General features: G+C 46.6%; 1 protein-coding gene across 1 annotated transcript in view; it reads left to right on the top strand.

Moving 5' to 3' along the window:
• Positions 1 to 7,710, top strand: part of ARHGEF17 (Rho guanine nucleotide exchange factor 17) — a 131,838-nt gene extending 124,128 nt beyond the window's left edge. The window contains exons 18-21 of the mRNA XM_087936899.1: positions 1,281 to 1,429; positions 2,471 to 2,645; positions 5,298 to 5,555; positions 6,931 to 7,710. Coding sequence (XP_087793025.1) covers positions 1,281 to 1,429; positions 2,471 to 2,645; positions 5,298 to 5,555; positions 6,931 to 7,106 — 758 coding nt within the window. The 3' untranslated portion in view covers positions 7,107 to 7,710. The remainder of the gene's footprint in view (positions 1 to 1,280; positions 1,430 to 2,470; positions 2,646 to 5,297; positions 5,556 to 6,930) is intronic.
• Positions 7,711 to 12,600: the final 4,890 nt, after the last annotated feature.

Below are 12,600 nucleotides of genomic sequence, written 5' to 3'. Positions count from 1 at the left end.
TCTGTAAGAGGCTAAGGCCGTAATGATGAATCGGTGGCCCGCAGAGCCGTTGGTGCAGGCACGCGAGCCCCAGCCAAACTTACCTGCACCGCGCATGCGCGTGGCTCCCAGCTGATTTTTCGGCTCACTTGAGGCCATTTTCGCCCCTCGGGGGAAGCCTTTGCAGCCTTGGGAGGCCGAAAAATGGGCCTCCAAATGAGCTTCCGCAATAGCTTAGGCCACAAAAGGGCTTGGGTAACCATGGCGACCAAGTCGGAAGTATGAAAAACAGTTGGAAGTCACTTTTTACAGTGCCGTTGTAACTTCCAGCAGTCACCAAATGATGGTTGTAAGTCAAGGAGTAGTTGTAAACTGATTTATTGCTATAAAGCCTCTGCATAGGGAATTTTCTCAACTGATGGTCAGACCTTGCTAGAAGTTAGCTAAGGGACAACTGAACTCAAGGGAGGTTGGAGGTTGTCCCTTGGTAGCTACATAGGGATTAACAGAGTTGGAAGGGACCTTGTAGGTCATCTAGTCCAATACCCTGCCCAAGCAGGAGACCCTACACCATTTCTGACAGAGGGTAGTCCAGTCTTTTCTTGAAGGTCTCAGTGATGGTGCTCCCACAACTTCTGAAGGCAACTTCTGTTCCATCGGTTGGTTGTTCTCACTGTCAGAAAATGTCTCCTTATTTCTTTATTTGAATCTCTCCTTGATCAGTTTCCATCCATCCATTCCTTGTCTGGCCTTCAGAGGTTTTGGAGAACAGCTTGGCCCCTTCCTCCTCTCTGTGGAAGCCCCTCAAATGTTGGAAGGCTGCTCTCCTGTCTCCCCTGGTCCTTCTCTTCACTAGACTAGCCAGGCCCAGTTCCTGTGACTGTTCATCGTAGGTTTTAGCCTCCAGTCCCCTCATCATCCTGGTTGCTCTTCTCTGCACTTCTTTATAGTGTGGTGACCAAAACTGGATGCAATACTCTAGGTGTGGCCTTACTAAGGCTTTACAGAGTGGTATTAGTGCCTCCCTTGATCTCGATTGCATCCCTCTGTGAATGCAACTTAGGATTGCGTTGGCTTTTTTGGCGGCGGCTGCTGCACACGGCTGGCTCCTATTTAGTTGGTTGCCCAGTAAGACTCCAGGATCCCTCTCCCAGTTCCTGCTATTATTCTAGACTGATCCCCCTTTTGACTCCGCCTCCAGGTCCTGCCACTCCTTCTTCTACAACCGCATCCTCCATAGAGTGAGGCGCCTTCCATTCAGAAGCAAAACGCGAGTCGTCTGTCTTTTTTCTCTCATCCAGGACGTTTTTGGGACTCTCAGAACTCCAAGTCTCTCTTGTTGGGCTCTCCGGGCAGCCCCGTAACCAAGATGGTGGCTGTGGGCGGGAAGCTCTGGTGTGGATGCCAGAACCGAATCGTGATCCTCAAGACTTCTACGCTGCTTCAGGAGGTAAGAAGGGGCCAATTCTAGCTCCACCAGCTTCTGTAGGCATATTCTCTCTCTTGGAGCATATGTGGTTAGACATAATAGCATTCTTCTTCTAAGTCAAGGTCATGTTATCTCTGCACCTCAGTGAGGGGAAGTCTCAAGTTGGGACGGAGGATGGTTGGGGCATGTGATGGAATTATTGTCATGCCCCTGTTGGGGTCTGATTCGGAGGGAGAGGCCAAACAGCTGACAGGGGGTGGGAGTGGTGGCTCCGTTGGCTGCGGAGAAAACTGGGGGAGGGCAAAGTCCAGCTGGGCAGAGCAGTGGAGAGGGAGAACAAGGCAGAGGGAGTTCAGAGGAAGACCCAGGCCCACCCCCTCTTCATCCCAGGGCACGCAGGAAGGAACGGAGAAGGGAGCAACGGGGCTGCGTGGCTTACGGGGGAGGAAACGGCCCTGATTCCCTTCATTAGCTGCAGCTGGGAACACAAGTGTTTAAAAAGGGAAGCTGCGCATAGCAAGTTGTTGGGAGCAAATTGTGAGTTTATTTGGTATCATCATGGCCTATCTGGGTTCCTGGCATCTTCCCAACTGTGTGTGTTTTGCTGGCCTTTCAAGTCTGCAATTCCTTACCCTGCCCTGTCCAGTTAATTGCTGCAGCGTGGTTTGTGTAGATTTTGCTTTTGGGCTGAATTTCCTCCACTTAGAGGCTGTTCTTGAGAGAGTTTTTCTCCAGCCGAAGGTAACCTGGACGCTGGGGGCAAAATTGGAGATAATAAAGGGATTCTTCTTACTTATCGGACTGTGTTGCCTTTGCGCCACACCCCTTGGGGTCATCCCAGATGGGTGCAGAGGTGGATTTGTAATTTTCTACTTCCTGCAAGGAAACCCAGAACTTTCAGATTCGGGATTTCTCAGATGTGCCACTTTACTACTCGAATTAATAAGATGTTTGGAGAGGACGTCTGTCTCGGAGTTTGCAATGCTGACAGATACACCGAGGAGTAAGTGACACGAGTATCTTCGTGAGAACTCAACCAGGCCTCTTGGCTCTCCTCCGCAGCACACGTTCCTGGTCGGGCAAGACAGCAACCGTAGCGTGACCTGTTTAGTGACCTCTAGCGTCGGGATTTGGGTGACCCTCCAGGGCAGCGCCCAGGTCAGGCTTTATCATCCTGCCAGCTATGACCAGCTGGCTGAAGTGGACGTCACCCCTCCGGTCCATAAGATGCTGGCAGGTAAGACGCCCCAAATCGGAGGCCCTTGCAGCTCCGTGCATGAGATTGCGGTGTGTGTGTGTGTATGTGTGTGTGAGAGAGAGAGCTTACGTGTATGTCTTTATGAGATGAAGTGGCTGGACACACTGCCCCCTCTTAAGACAGTGGTTCTCAACTTTGGCCGCTTCAAGGGGTGTGGATTTCAACTCCCAGAATGCCCCAGCCAGCAGGTTGCCTGGAGAATTCTGGGAGTTTAAAAGAGTCCATCTCTGGTAGCTGGGGAATTCTGGGAGTTGAAGTCCATCCATGCTAATTAGGGGAATTCTGGGAGTTGAAGTCCACTCTTGCTGGCTGGGGAATTCTGGGAGTTGAAGTCCACTCTTGCTGGCTGGGGAATTCTGGGAGTTGAAGTCCACCTGTGCTAGCTGGAGAATTCTAGGTATTGAGGTCCACACATGTTGCCTGGGGAATTCTGGGAGTTGAAGTCCACTCTGGCTGGCTGGGGAATTCTGGGAGTTGAAGTCCACTCTTGCTGGCTGGGGAATTCTGGGAGTTGAAGTCCACCTGTGCTAGCTGTAGAATTCTAGGTATTGAGGTCCACACATGTTGCCTGGGAAATTCTGGGAATTGAAATCCACAAATTAAAATCCCAGCTTTAGGAAACTCTGAACTATATTAAGAGCACTGAGTTTGGTAAACCTACACAATATTATTATCCTGGCTGGGGAACTCTGGGAGTTGAAATCCCCGCATCTTATGGAGGCTGAGAAAACCGGATCTAAAACATTCCCAGCTCCTTTCAGTCATGCTAGAAATAATCAGTTGATGTATAATCAATTGATGCAGAGCGTAAGATAAACCAAGTAATTATGCAAGCAGACACAAGCCTGGCCACTAGATATCAGCACATACCAAATAAAAATACTTTTTTAAAAGGAAATACTGCACAGATGAGCATTTGTGAGGGTGATGCATGGCTAACAGATTGGAAATTCATTTCTCATGAAATGCTAAACCCTTACATTTCATAGACTACTATTATTAAAAATTAAATTCTTTTTCTCATATATATTTTTTTGCTGACATCTAGCTTGAGGAAGGGGATTTATTGCAATGACAATACACCCACCTGCGATCCTCAGATAATGAGAATTGTCCATCAGCCAACCATTCCAGGAAAATTGGCCCCTTGCATTATCACATCAAAATCCCAGAATCGGTTTCCCCCAGTCAGTAGTTAATTCCTCTTTAAATTTCTGACTTAGGGATGCTAAGGAATTTTTGTAAGTTACCTCATCACTGAGAGTGAGTGGGCAGCTATATAAATTGGTCATGAATGGATGGGTGAATGAATGAATAACACATAATCAAAGTTGGAAGGGACCTTGGAGGTCATCTAGTCCAACCCCTCGCCCAAGCGGGAGACCCTACACCATTTCTGACAGAGGACAGTCCAGTCTCTTCTTGAAAGCCTCCAGGGATGAAGCTCCCACAACGTCTGAAGGCAACTTCTGTTCCACCGTTTGATTGTTCTGTCAGAAAATTTCTCCTTATTTCTAGGTTGAATCTCTCCTTGATCAGTTTCCATCCATTATTCCTTGTCTGGCCTACAGGCCCTTTAGAAAATAGCTTGACCCCTTCCTCCTCTCTGTGGCAGCCCCTCAAATATTGGAAGAACGCTATCCTGTCTCCCCTGGTCCTTCACTTCACTAGACTAGACATACACAGTTCCTGCAATTGTTCATTGTATGTTTGAGCCTCCAGTCCCCTAAAATCATCCTGGGTGCTCTTCTCTGCACTTTTTCCAGAGTCTCAACATCTTTTTTATAGTATGGTGACCATAACTGGATGCAGTACTCTAGATGTGGCCTTACTAAGGCTTTATAGAGTGGTATTAGTACCTCCTTTGATCTCAATTGTACCCCTCTGTTAATGCAACTTAGGATTGCATTGGCTTTTTTGGCTGCTGCTGCACATGGCTGGCTCATATTTAGCTGGTTGTCCACTGAGACTCCAAGAATGAATGAATGAATGAATGAATGAACGAACTAGGGGTCTTAAAACTTGACACTTGAAGACTTGTGGACTTCAACTCCCAGAATTCCTCCTCCAGTCATGTTAGCTCAGGAATGCTGGGAGTTGAAGTCCACAAGTCTTAAACTTGCCAAGTTTGAAGAGCCTTGGAGGAAATGAATGAATGAATGATGCTCTGGATTTTTTTATTTCTCCAGTGCGCAGAGAAACACAGCTTTAGGGGGTTTCCACAAAGATGGGCAAAAATGCCACAATAGTGTTTGCAACCACACATTTTTTAAAAAAGGCACTGGATTCAGTTGTGTTGGCCACTTTAAGACTTGTGGACTTCAACTCCCAGAATCCTCCCCAGCCAGCATCGCTTGCTCTCTTGTCATCCCTTCCTCTGCAATCTCTCTCCACTCTAGGAGGTTAAGAGAACAAAGAAACAGACACAGCTGGCTGGGGGATTCTGGGAGTTGAAGTCCACAAGGCTTAAAGTGGCCAAGTTTGGGGAACCCTGGGTTCTGGCCACCAACTTGATTTCCAGAGGGAAAGAGAAACCAAGGCCAGACAAACCATCATTCCTGGGTCTGGTTTTTCTGAACAGTTAACCCAAAGACCTTTAACCCATTCACCTCTTCATTTCCCCGGCTGTAGGATCCGACGCCATCATCCGGCAACACAAGGCGGCTTGTTTGCGCATCACTTCCCTATTGGCTTGTAAAGATCTCCTCTGGATCGGCACCAGCGCAGGAGTCGTGCTGACCCTCCCCCTCACAGGCAACCCAGCTGCTTTGAAGACCCCACCATTCCCGGTGGGACTTTCCCAGGGCCACACCGGCCACGTCCGATTCCTGACGTCCATCGAGCTGCCCGAAGGATTTAGCGTCCTTTTTCCCCTGCCAGGAGAACCAGGTGAGCTGGCCAGAATTTTGAATAAAATAGAAGAGAAGAGATATTGGAATAGAAGAGAAGAGAAGAATATAGAATATAGAATATAGAAAATAGAAGAGAAGAGAATAGAGAATAGAATAGAAGAGAATAGAATAGCAAGAATAGATATAGAAGAGGAGACTAGAATAGAGAATAGAATAGAGAAGAGAAGAGAATAGATAATAGAATAGAACAGATAATAGAATAGAGTAGAATAGAATAGATAGAATGGAATAGAGAAGAGAATAGAATAGAATAGAATAGAGACTAGAATAGAGACTAGAATAGAGACTAGAATAGAAAAGAGAAGAGAGAAGAGAGAATAGAATAGAATAGATAATAGAATAGAGTAGAGAATAGAATAGAGATAGAATAGAGATAGAATATAGAATAGAATAGAATAGAATAGAATAGAATAGAATAATATAGGAAGGAGAATGGGATGGGATAGAATAGAATAGAATAGAATAGAATGAAGAGAATATAATAGAAAATAGAATAGAATAGAATAGAATAGAATAGAATAGATAGAATAGAGAATAGAATAGAATAGAGAGAATATAGAATAGGATTTAAATAGAATGATGATAGTGAATAGAATAGAATAGAATAGAGAATAGAATAGAAAATAGAATAGAATAGAATAGAATAGGATAGAATAGGATAGAATAGAATAGAATAGAATAGAATAGAATAGAATAGAATAATATAGGAATAGGATTTAAATAGAATGGGATGGGATAGTGAATAGAATAGAATAGAGAATATAATAGAAAATAGAATAGAATAGAATAGAATAGGATAGAATAGAAAATAGAATAGAATAGAATAGAATAGAATGAGAATAGAATAATATAGGAATAGGATTTAAATAGAATGGGATGGATAGTGAATAGAATAGAATAGAATAGAGAATATAATAGAAAATAGAATAGAATAGAATAGAATAGGATAGGATAGGATAGAATAGGATAGAATAGAAAATAGAATAGAATAGAATATAGAATCAGCTGTGCCAGGATCTCCCTCGCTGTCTTCCTGCTTTGCTGAGCCAGGAAGCCAAAAAAAAAAAAAATAAAAATAGAGCCACAAGGGGGTGGGGGTGAAGGTGCTGCAAAAAAAAAAAGCAGAAGCTACACCCACTCAGTCACCTGGCCACACCCATTCTAGCCGCACCCACAGAACCGGTAGTAAAAAATATGTGCATCCCAACCCCCGTACCTGTCACCTCACTAAAATAATTCCTGACAGTCCTCCCTATAAGTCCATTTGGTTTTCCTTTCGATAGACTCGTGTTAGCTTGGGGGCAGACTTGCCACCTTAACCAGCTCCCTCTCTCGCCCACCTGCCCGTACAGGTACAGACAAATCCAGTGAGTCGGACAAACGGGATTCGACCAGGCACCGGTCATCCAAATCCAAAATGCTCGTGGTCAGCGGTGGCGACGGCTACGAGGACTTCAGACTCACCAACAGCAGCGAGACCGTGGGCCGGGACGACAGCACAAATCACCTCCTTCTCTGGAGGGTCTGATGGGGGTCAGAGTGGGCCCTTCCCCTCCCACCCCGGTCGGGGTGGGCCGGGGCAGAGAGCGAGAAAGAGAGAGTTCCAAACTCCCGTCCTTGCCGTTCACACCTGAACGGGGTACTCCTTTACCTGTGCGTCACCCTCCCTCTCGACCGTCTTGTACGCGCGATTGCCACCCGCAGGGAGCTGTGCCTTGAGGAGAACGGCTGCCGATCCCCTGCCGACTGACCCCTCCCCCTCCTTAGAACGCGCGTCCATATTGCACGCCTCGCACTTAACCGCTGTCTCTTAAGTGTGTACAGGAGGCTAGAGGAGGGCTCAAGAGGGGCCACACCTACGCAGAGGGCCTCCCCCCCCCGTGGAAAAGGCCCCGAGAGGCCAAGATGGACCCCGTTTACAAAGGGAAAAAATCGGTTTGGCGGAAGCGATTTGGCGAGATTGTCCCCAGCTCGACCCACCGAGGGATTGGATATCTCGTGCCGGCGAAGCGATCTCAGGAGATTTAGACAACCTCCAGAATATCCGTTCTCCCTCCAGAGTTCGATTGGCCCACATGGCTTGTCAAAAAGGAGGTTCAACCTCCCCCTTCCAAATTTACCCTTCCCCTCCCGACACTTCGCACGCCCAGGATCTTCCGATCACTCCATTTTAAACGCGACCCGGGGAGTCCTTTTCCTCACCGCCAGCGTCCTGATAACTCAAGGGTCGCCCTTTCGTTTGCACGGGGGTGCGAGTGCGTCTAATTATTATTATTTTTTTCCTCAAGTGTATGTATAAATAATCTTTATTTATTGTTGATCAGAGACAAAGAGAAGCGGTTTAGGGGCCTCAGGATGGAAACTGCATTGGGAGCTTAACGGCCATTTTCCTCGTCTCGTCCAGAGATGGTCCGAATCATGATGACGAAAAATGTCCTCGCTGTACGGCACAGGTCCCCGAAACTTGGCCACTTTAAGACTTGTGGACTTCAAGCCCCAGAATTCCTCAGCCAGCCATGAATGATAGAGTTGGAAGAGACCAGAAGGGTCACCTAAGTCAGGGGTCCCCAAAACTTGGCCGCTTTAAGCCTTGTGGACTTCAACTCCCAGAATTCCCCAGACAGCCGTGTCTGTTTCTTTGTTTCTCTTAATCTCCTAAAGTGGAGAGAGATTGCAGAGGAAGGGATTACAAGAGAGTAAACTATGCTGGCGGGGGAGAATTCTGGGAGTTGAAGTCCACCAAGTCTTAAATTAGCCAAGTTTGGAGTCCTCTGCTCTACGGCAACAGTGTGTACAGTGAGGTGTGTAGAGGAGGTTACGGCCTGTTGTAATGGAGTCATTCCAGAGTAGCTCTGTGTGTGTGTGTGTGTGTGTGTGATTGTTTATAAAGGGCTGGTTGGGACAAAGAAATTGTGAGGAGGAGAAGGTTAACCAGGGTTTGGACCAGTTTTTCTCAACCTGGGCGATTTTTAAAACGGGTGGACTTCAACTCCCAGAATTCCCTGGCTACCTGGGGAATTCTGGGAGCGGAGGTCAGAATAACAGAGTTGGAAGGGTCCCTGGAGGTCTTCTAGTCCAACCCCCCGCTCCCTGCTTCAGGCAGGAAACCCTATACGGAGAGTCCTCGACTTGCCACAGTTCATTTAGTGATGGTTCAGAGTTACAACAGCACTGGGAAAAAAAGTGACTTACGACCATTTTTCACCGTCATGACCTTTGCCGCCTCCCTATAATCCTGTGGTCAGAATTCCTATTTATGACGGTCGTCGTGATCCCCTTTTGTGACCTTCTGACGAGAGTCACCGGGGAAGCCAAATCCCCTTAACCAAACAGCTGAGGGGCCAAAAAAAAAAAAAAGGTCGCAAAATGGAGCCAACCTCACTTAACAACAGAAATTTTGGGCTCCGTTGTGGTCGTACATACAGGCAGTCCTCGATGTACGACCACAACGGAGCCCAAAATTGTATAATTGTATAATTTCAAGCACAAATGGTTGTCCAGTCTCTTCTTAAAAACCTCCAGTGTTGGAGTACCCACAACTTCTGGATTCAAGTTCACACTCACACACACACACACACACACACACACACACTGGCTAGGCCACCGGTGTCGGCCCCCTCCGCTGTGGCTCCCTATTCTCCACCTCCCGAGTCCTACCTGATTGGCTGGGTCTCCTTGGGTTGCCCTGAAAAAAGGAGAACAGAGCTGGAAAGCAGGTTAGTGGGGTGGGGAAGGAACGGGGATTTCGCAGTAACCTTCCCCTGCCACGCCCGCCATGCCACACCCACAGAACCGGCAGTAAAGACATTTTTGAATCCCACCGCCTGGTCCAAATGGCTCTTGGGAGTGTTTAAGGTTGCAAGACCCCTAGGGAATTCTGGGAGTTGAAGTCCACCCGTCTTTTAAAATGGCCCCCGGGGTTGAGAAAAACCAGGATAATTGCAATCCATCCTTTCAAAGACTCGCCAGACCCTCACCACAGCATTTCCCTCACCGTGGCGTCCCAGAGGAGAAAGGAAGGGCAGGAGAGGTTTACAGGACCACCCAACCCAGAATCCAACCTTCTACTTTGTACAGTATTTATATTTTGCGTGCGTATTTTTTTTCTTTTTTAAATGCCAACCGTTCACTGTTTGCAGAAAGGGGAACGGAGAGGCGTGGAAAGGTTATCAGCACTTAATTTGCAGGTGGCTTTTTTTTTTTTTTAAGAATATCAAGGACCCTCCCACCCCCAAAGAAAGAAATATGGACCCCCCCCCTCCTCCTCCAAGAACTGTTGTGTTTGTTATCCGCTGCCGCCCCAGAAAATGGGGAGAGAAGCAAGACTGCGAACGAAGCGGCAACGAAAACCTAAAATGCAATTGAGGGTCTGTGCGATCACCGCTGTTTTGGGCCTTGGAGGTGGTTAGGGAAAGCCACAAAAATATAAGGTTACTGGAGCATTAAGGAGGATTTGTAAGGGGCTTCCAGGGGTGAATTTTAATCTCTATCCGGCGTTCCTTCAATTCGATGAGAACTTCACCCGTCCGAAGCAGACCGACTCGTATATAAATTGTGCCGAATCCGGAATAGAGAATGTGAGACAAGGCAGATCCCCAAAAGGCACAAGTGCTTAGTTAGTAGACAGCCTGTTAGGATATCATGATCGGTAGAAGTCAAAGCAACTTGGAGACTAGTAACTTAATCTTAAGGGGTCCTTGGTGCTCTCTGAGCTGGGTTGTTTCCTTGCAGACGTTTCATGACCCGACTAAGTAACACCATCAGGGCTAGAAAGGAGTGGGTTTTGCAGAGTTGAGGAGAAGGAAAAGGAGAGGAGGAGGAGGAAAAGGAAAAAGAAGACTGTTGGGCTCCTTGGTGCGCTCTGAGCTGCGCTGTTTCCTTGCAGACGTTTCATGACCCAACTAGGTAACATCATCAGCATTAGAAGGGAGTGGGGAGAACGTACGCCAAAGTCTTCTATCACCAGTGATGTTTCTTAGTTGGGTCAGGCAAGAAAACAGCCAAGCTCAGAGATCACCCCATAGTCCTCCTCCTGCACAAACCTTACCTCCTTCTAGCCCATAGTTCTCCTCCTCCTGCTCCTCCCTGGAAACCCAACTCCCTTCTAGCACTGATGATGTTACCTAGCTGGGTCATGAAATGTCTGTAAGAAAGCCACCAAACTCCGAGAGCAACAAAGATCTTGACAGCTCTCCTTCCCCTTTTTCTATCATCGGTCATTGTCATCGTCCTCTTCTTCCTTCTCCTCCCTTTTTCCTCCACAAACCCCATTCCTTCTTAGCACTGATGACGTTACCTACTTGGGTCATGAAACGTCCGCAAGAAAACCAAGCTCGGTGAGCAACCAAGAACCCCACAGTTGGAGTTGCAAACATTCTCCGCTTATTGGTAGCAGTTTTAAGGATTTGAAGCTTAAAAGTTTAAACTTAAAAGGATTTGAAACAGGGAAGTTATTTGGACCCCCATATCGTGCACTCGCTTTTAACCAAAAGAGAGAGTTTCGTATTAAGAGGTTTTCTGTTATCCCTTTTCCATATTTGAGCACTTAAAATCACGCTGTCCAACGATGGAGCTTCCTAATTCACCGAAACTCAAAACTTTGGAACTATAATATAAACTAAAATGTAATTTTACCCAGTCGATTTTGAAACGGGACCGTAGCTTGTTCTTCGCACTGCTCTGTTATTAAATAAAGGGGGCAAAAAAGTCAAGATGGCCACCACTGTTGACGCCACCATCTCAGCTGTTTTGATGCTCCGATGGACTATACATCATTTTTCTCCCTCCCTCAACGTCACCCCTGGCCAAAGAGATTGTGGACATCAGGTCGTCCCCAACTTACAACCGTTCGTATTAGTGTCCATTCCAAGCAACCACGGCATCAAAGAAAAGTGACTTAACGATTTTTTGCACAGCCGTCTGCAGCAACCTCGCAGTCACACAATCAAAATTCACACGCTTGGCCACCGATTCCTCTTTATGACGGCCCAGGGGGTCACATGATCCCCTTTTGCGACCTTCTGACACGCCCATGGGGAAACCAGATTCACTTAACGACCATGTTCCTAACTTAACAACCGCGGTGATTTTTTTTTTTTAACTGTGGCAAGAAATGGGGCAAAACTCATTTGAACAGGAGAAATTTGAGGCTCAATTGTGGTCGTAAGTGGAGGACTACCTGTAGTAACCCCGAATCACTCTAGTTTGCTGAAGGTAACAATTAAGAGAGTGGGCCTATCCAGACTTATCTAGACTTATCCTGTCATTTTCAGTTCTTTTTTTAAAAACGGTCTCTCACCTGGCTTCTATTTCCCCCCCAGATACACACACAAGCCGTCCTTGGAGGCCGTCCAAAACAGTCTCTCCAAATTATAATTGTCTCCCCGGGGTGGAAATGAGAGAAATTATAACAGGTGAGAGGAGACCTTGTACCCCCTATATTTAGGTTAGCGTTTGAAACCAATTTAGAGATTCTGTTTTTCCCGGCCTTGGGTTCTTTGTTTTTGTCTACAGTTCGATTAAGCGTGGAGAAGCCTTTTAAAAACACCTGAACGGCGGAATTTTTGGCTCTTAAAAAGTGAGCCAAGAAATAAGTTTCCTAACTCTCTGGAAGTTTGATCGTTTCTCCACGTTGGCCACTTTGAAGATGCGTGGATTTCAACACCCAGAGTTCCTCTGGAATTTTAATAATTTCTGCATTTTGGCAACCTTGAAGATGCGTCGACTTCAACCCCCAAGAGTTCCCCTGCAAATTTCATAATTTCTCCACTTTGGTGCTGGAATTTCCCTGGAATCTCATGATTTTCTTCATGTTGGGGATGGAAGATGGTTGCAGTTCAACTCCCTGGAAATTCATAGTTTTTCCACTTTGGCCATTTTAAGAAATGCGGATTTCAACTCCCGGATTTCCCTGGAATCTCATATAAGTTCTCCACTTTGGTGCTAGAAGAGATGTGGATTTTAAGTTCCAGAATTGCCCTGGAAATTAGTAATTTCTCCACCTTGGCCATCTGAAAATTGGG

Source organism: Pseudonaja textilis, chromosome 7 (genome assembly GCF_049901715.1).
Source record: "Pseudonaja textilis isolate UNSWEBS1 chromosome 7, rPseTex1.2, whole genome shotgun sequence".
Classification (NCBI taxonomy): domain Eukaryota; kingdom Metazoa; phylum Chordata; class Lepidosauria; order Squamata; family Elapidae; genus Pseudonaja; species Pseudonaja textilis.
This window is presented reverse-complemented; position numbering and strand designations above follow the sequence as displayed.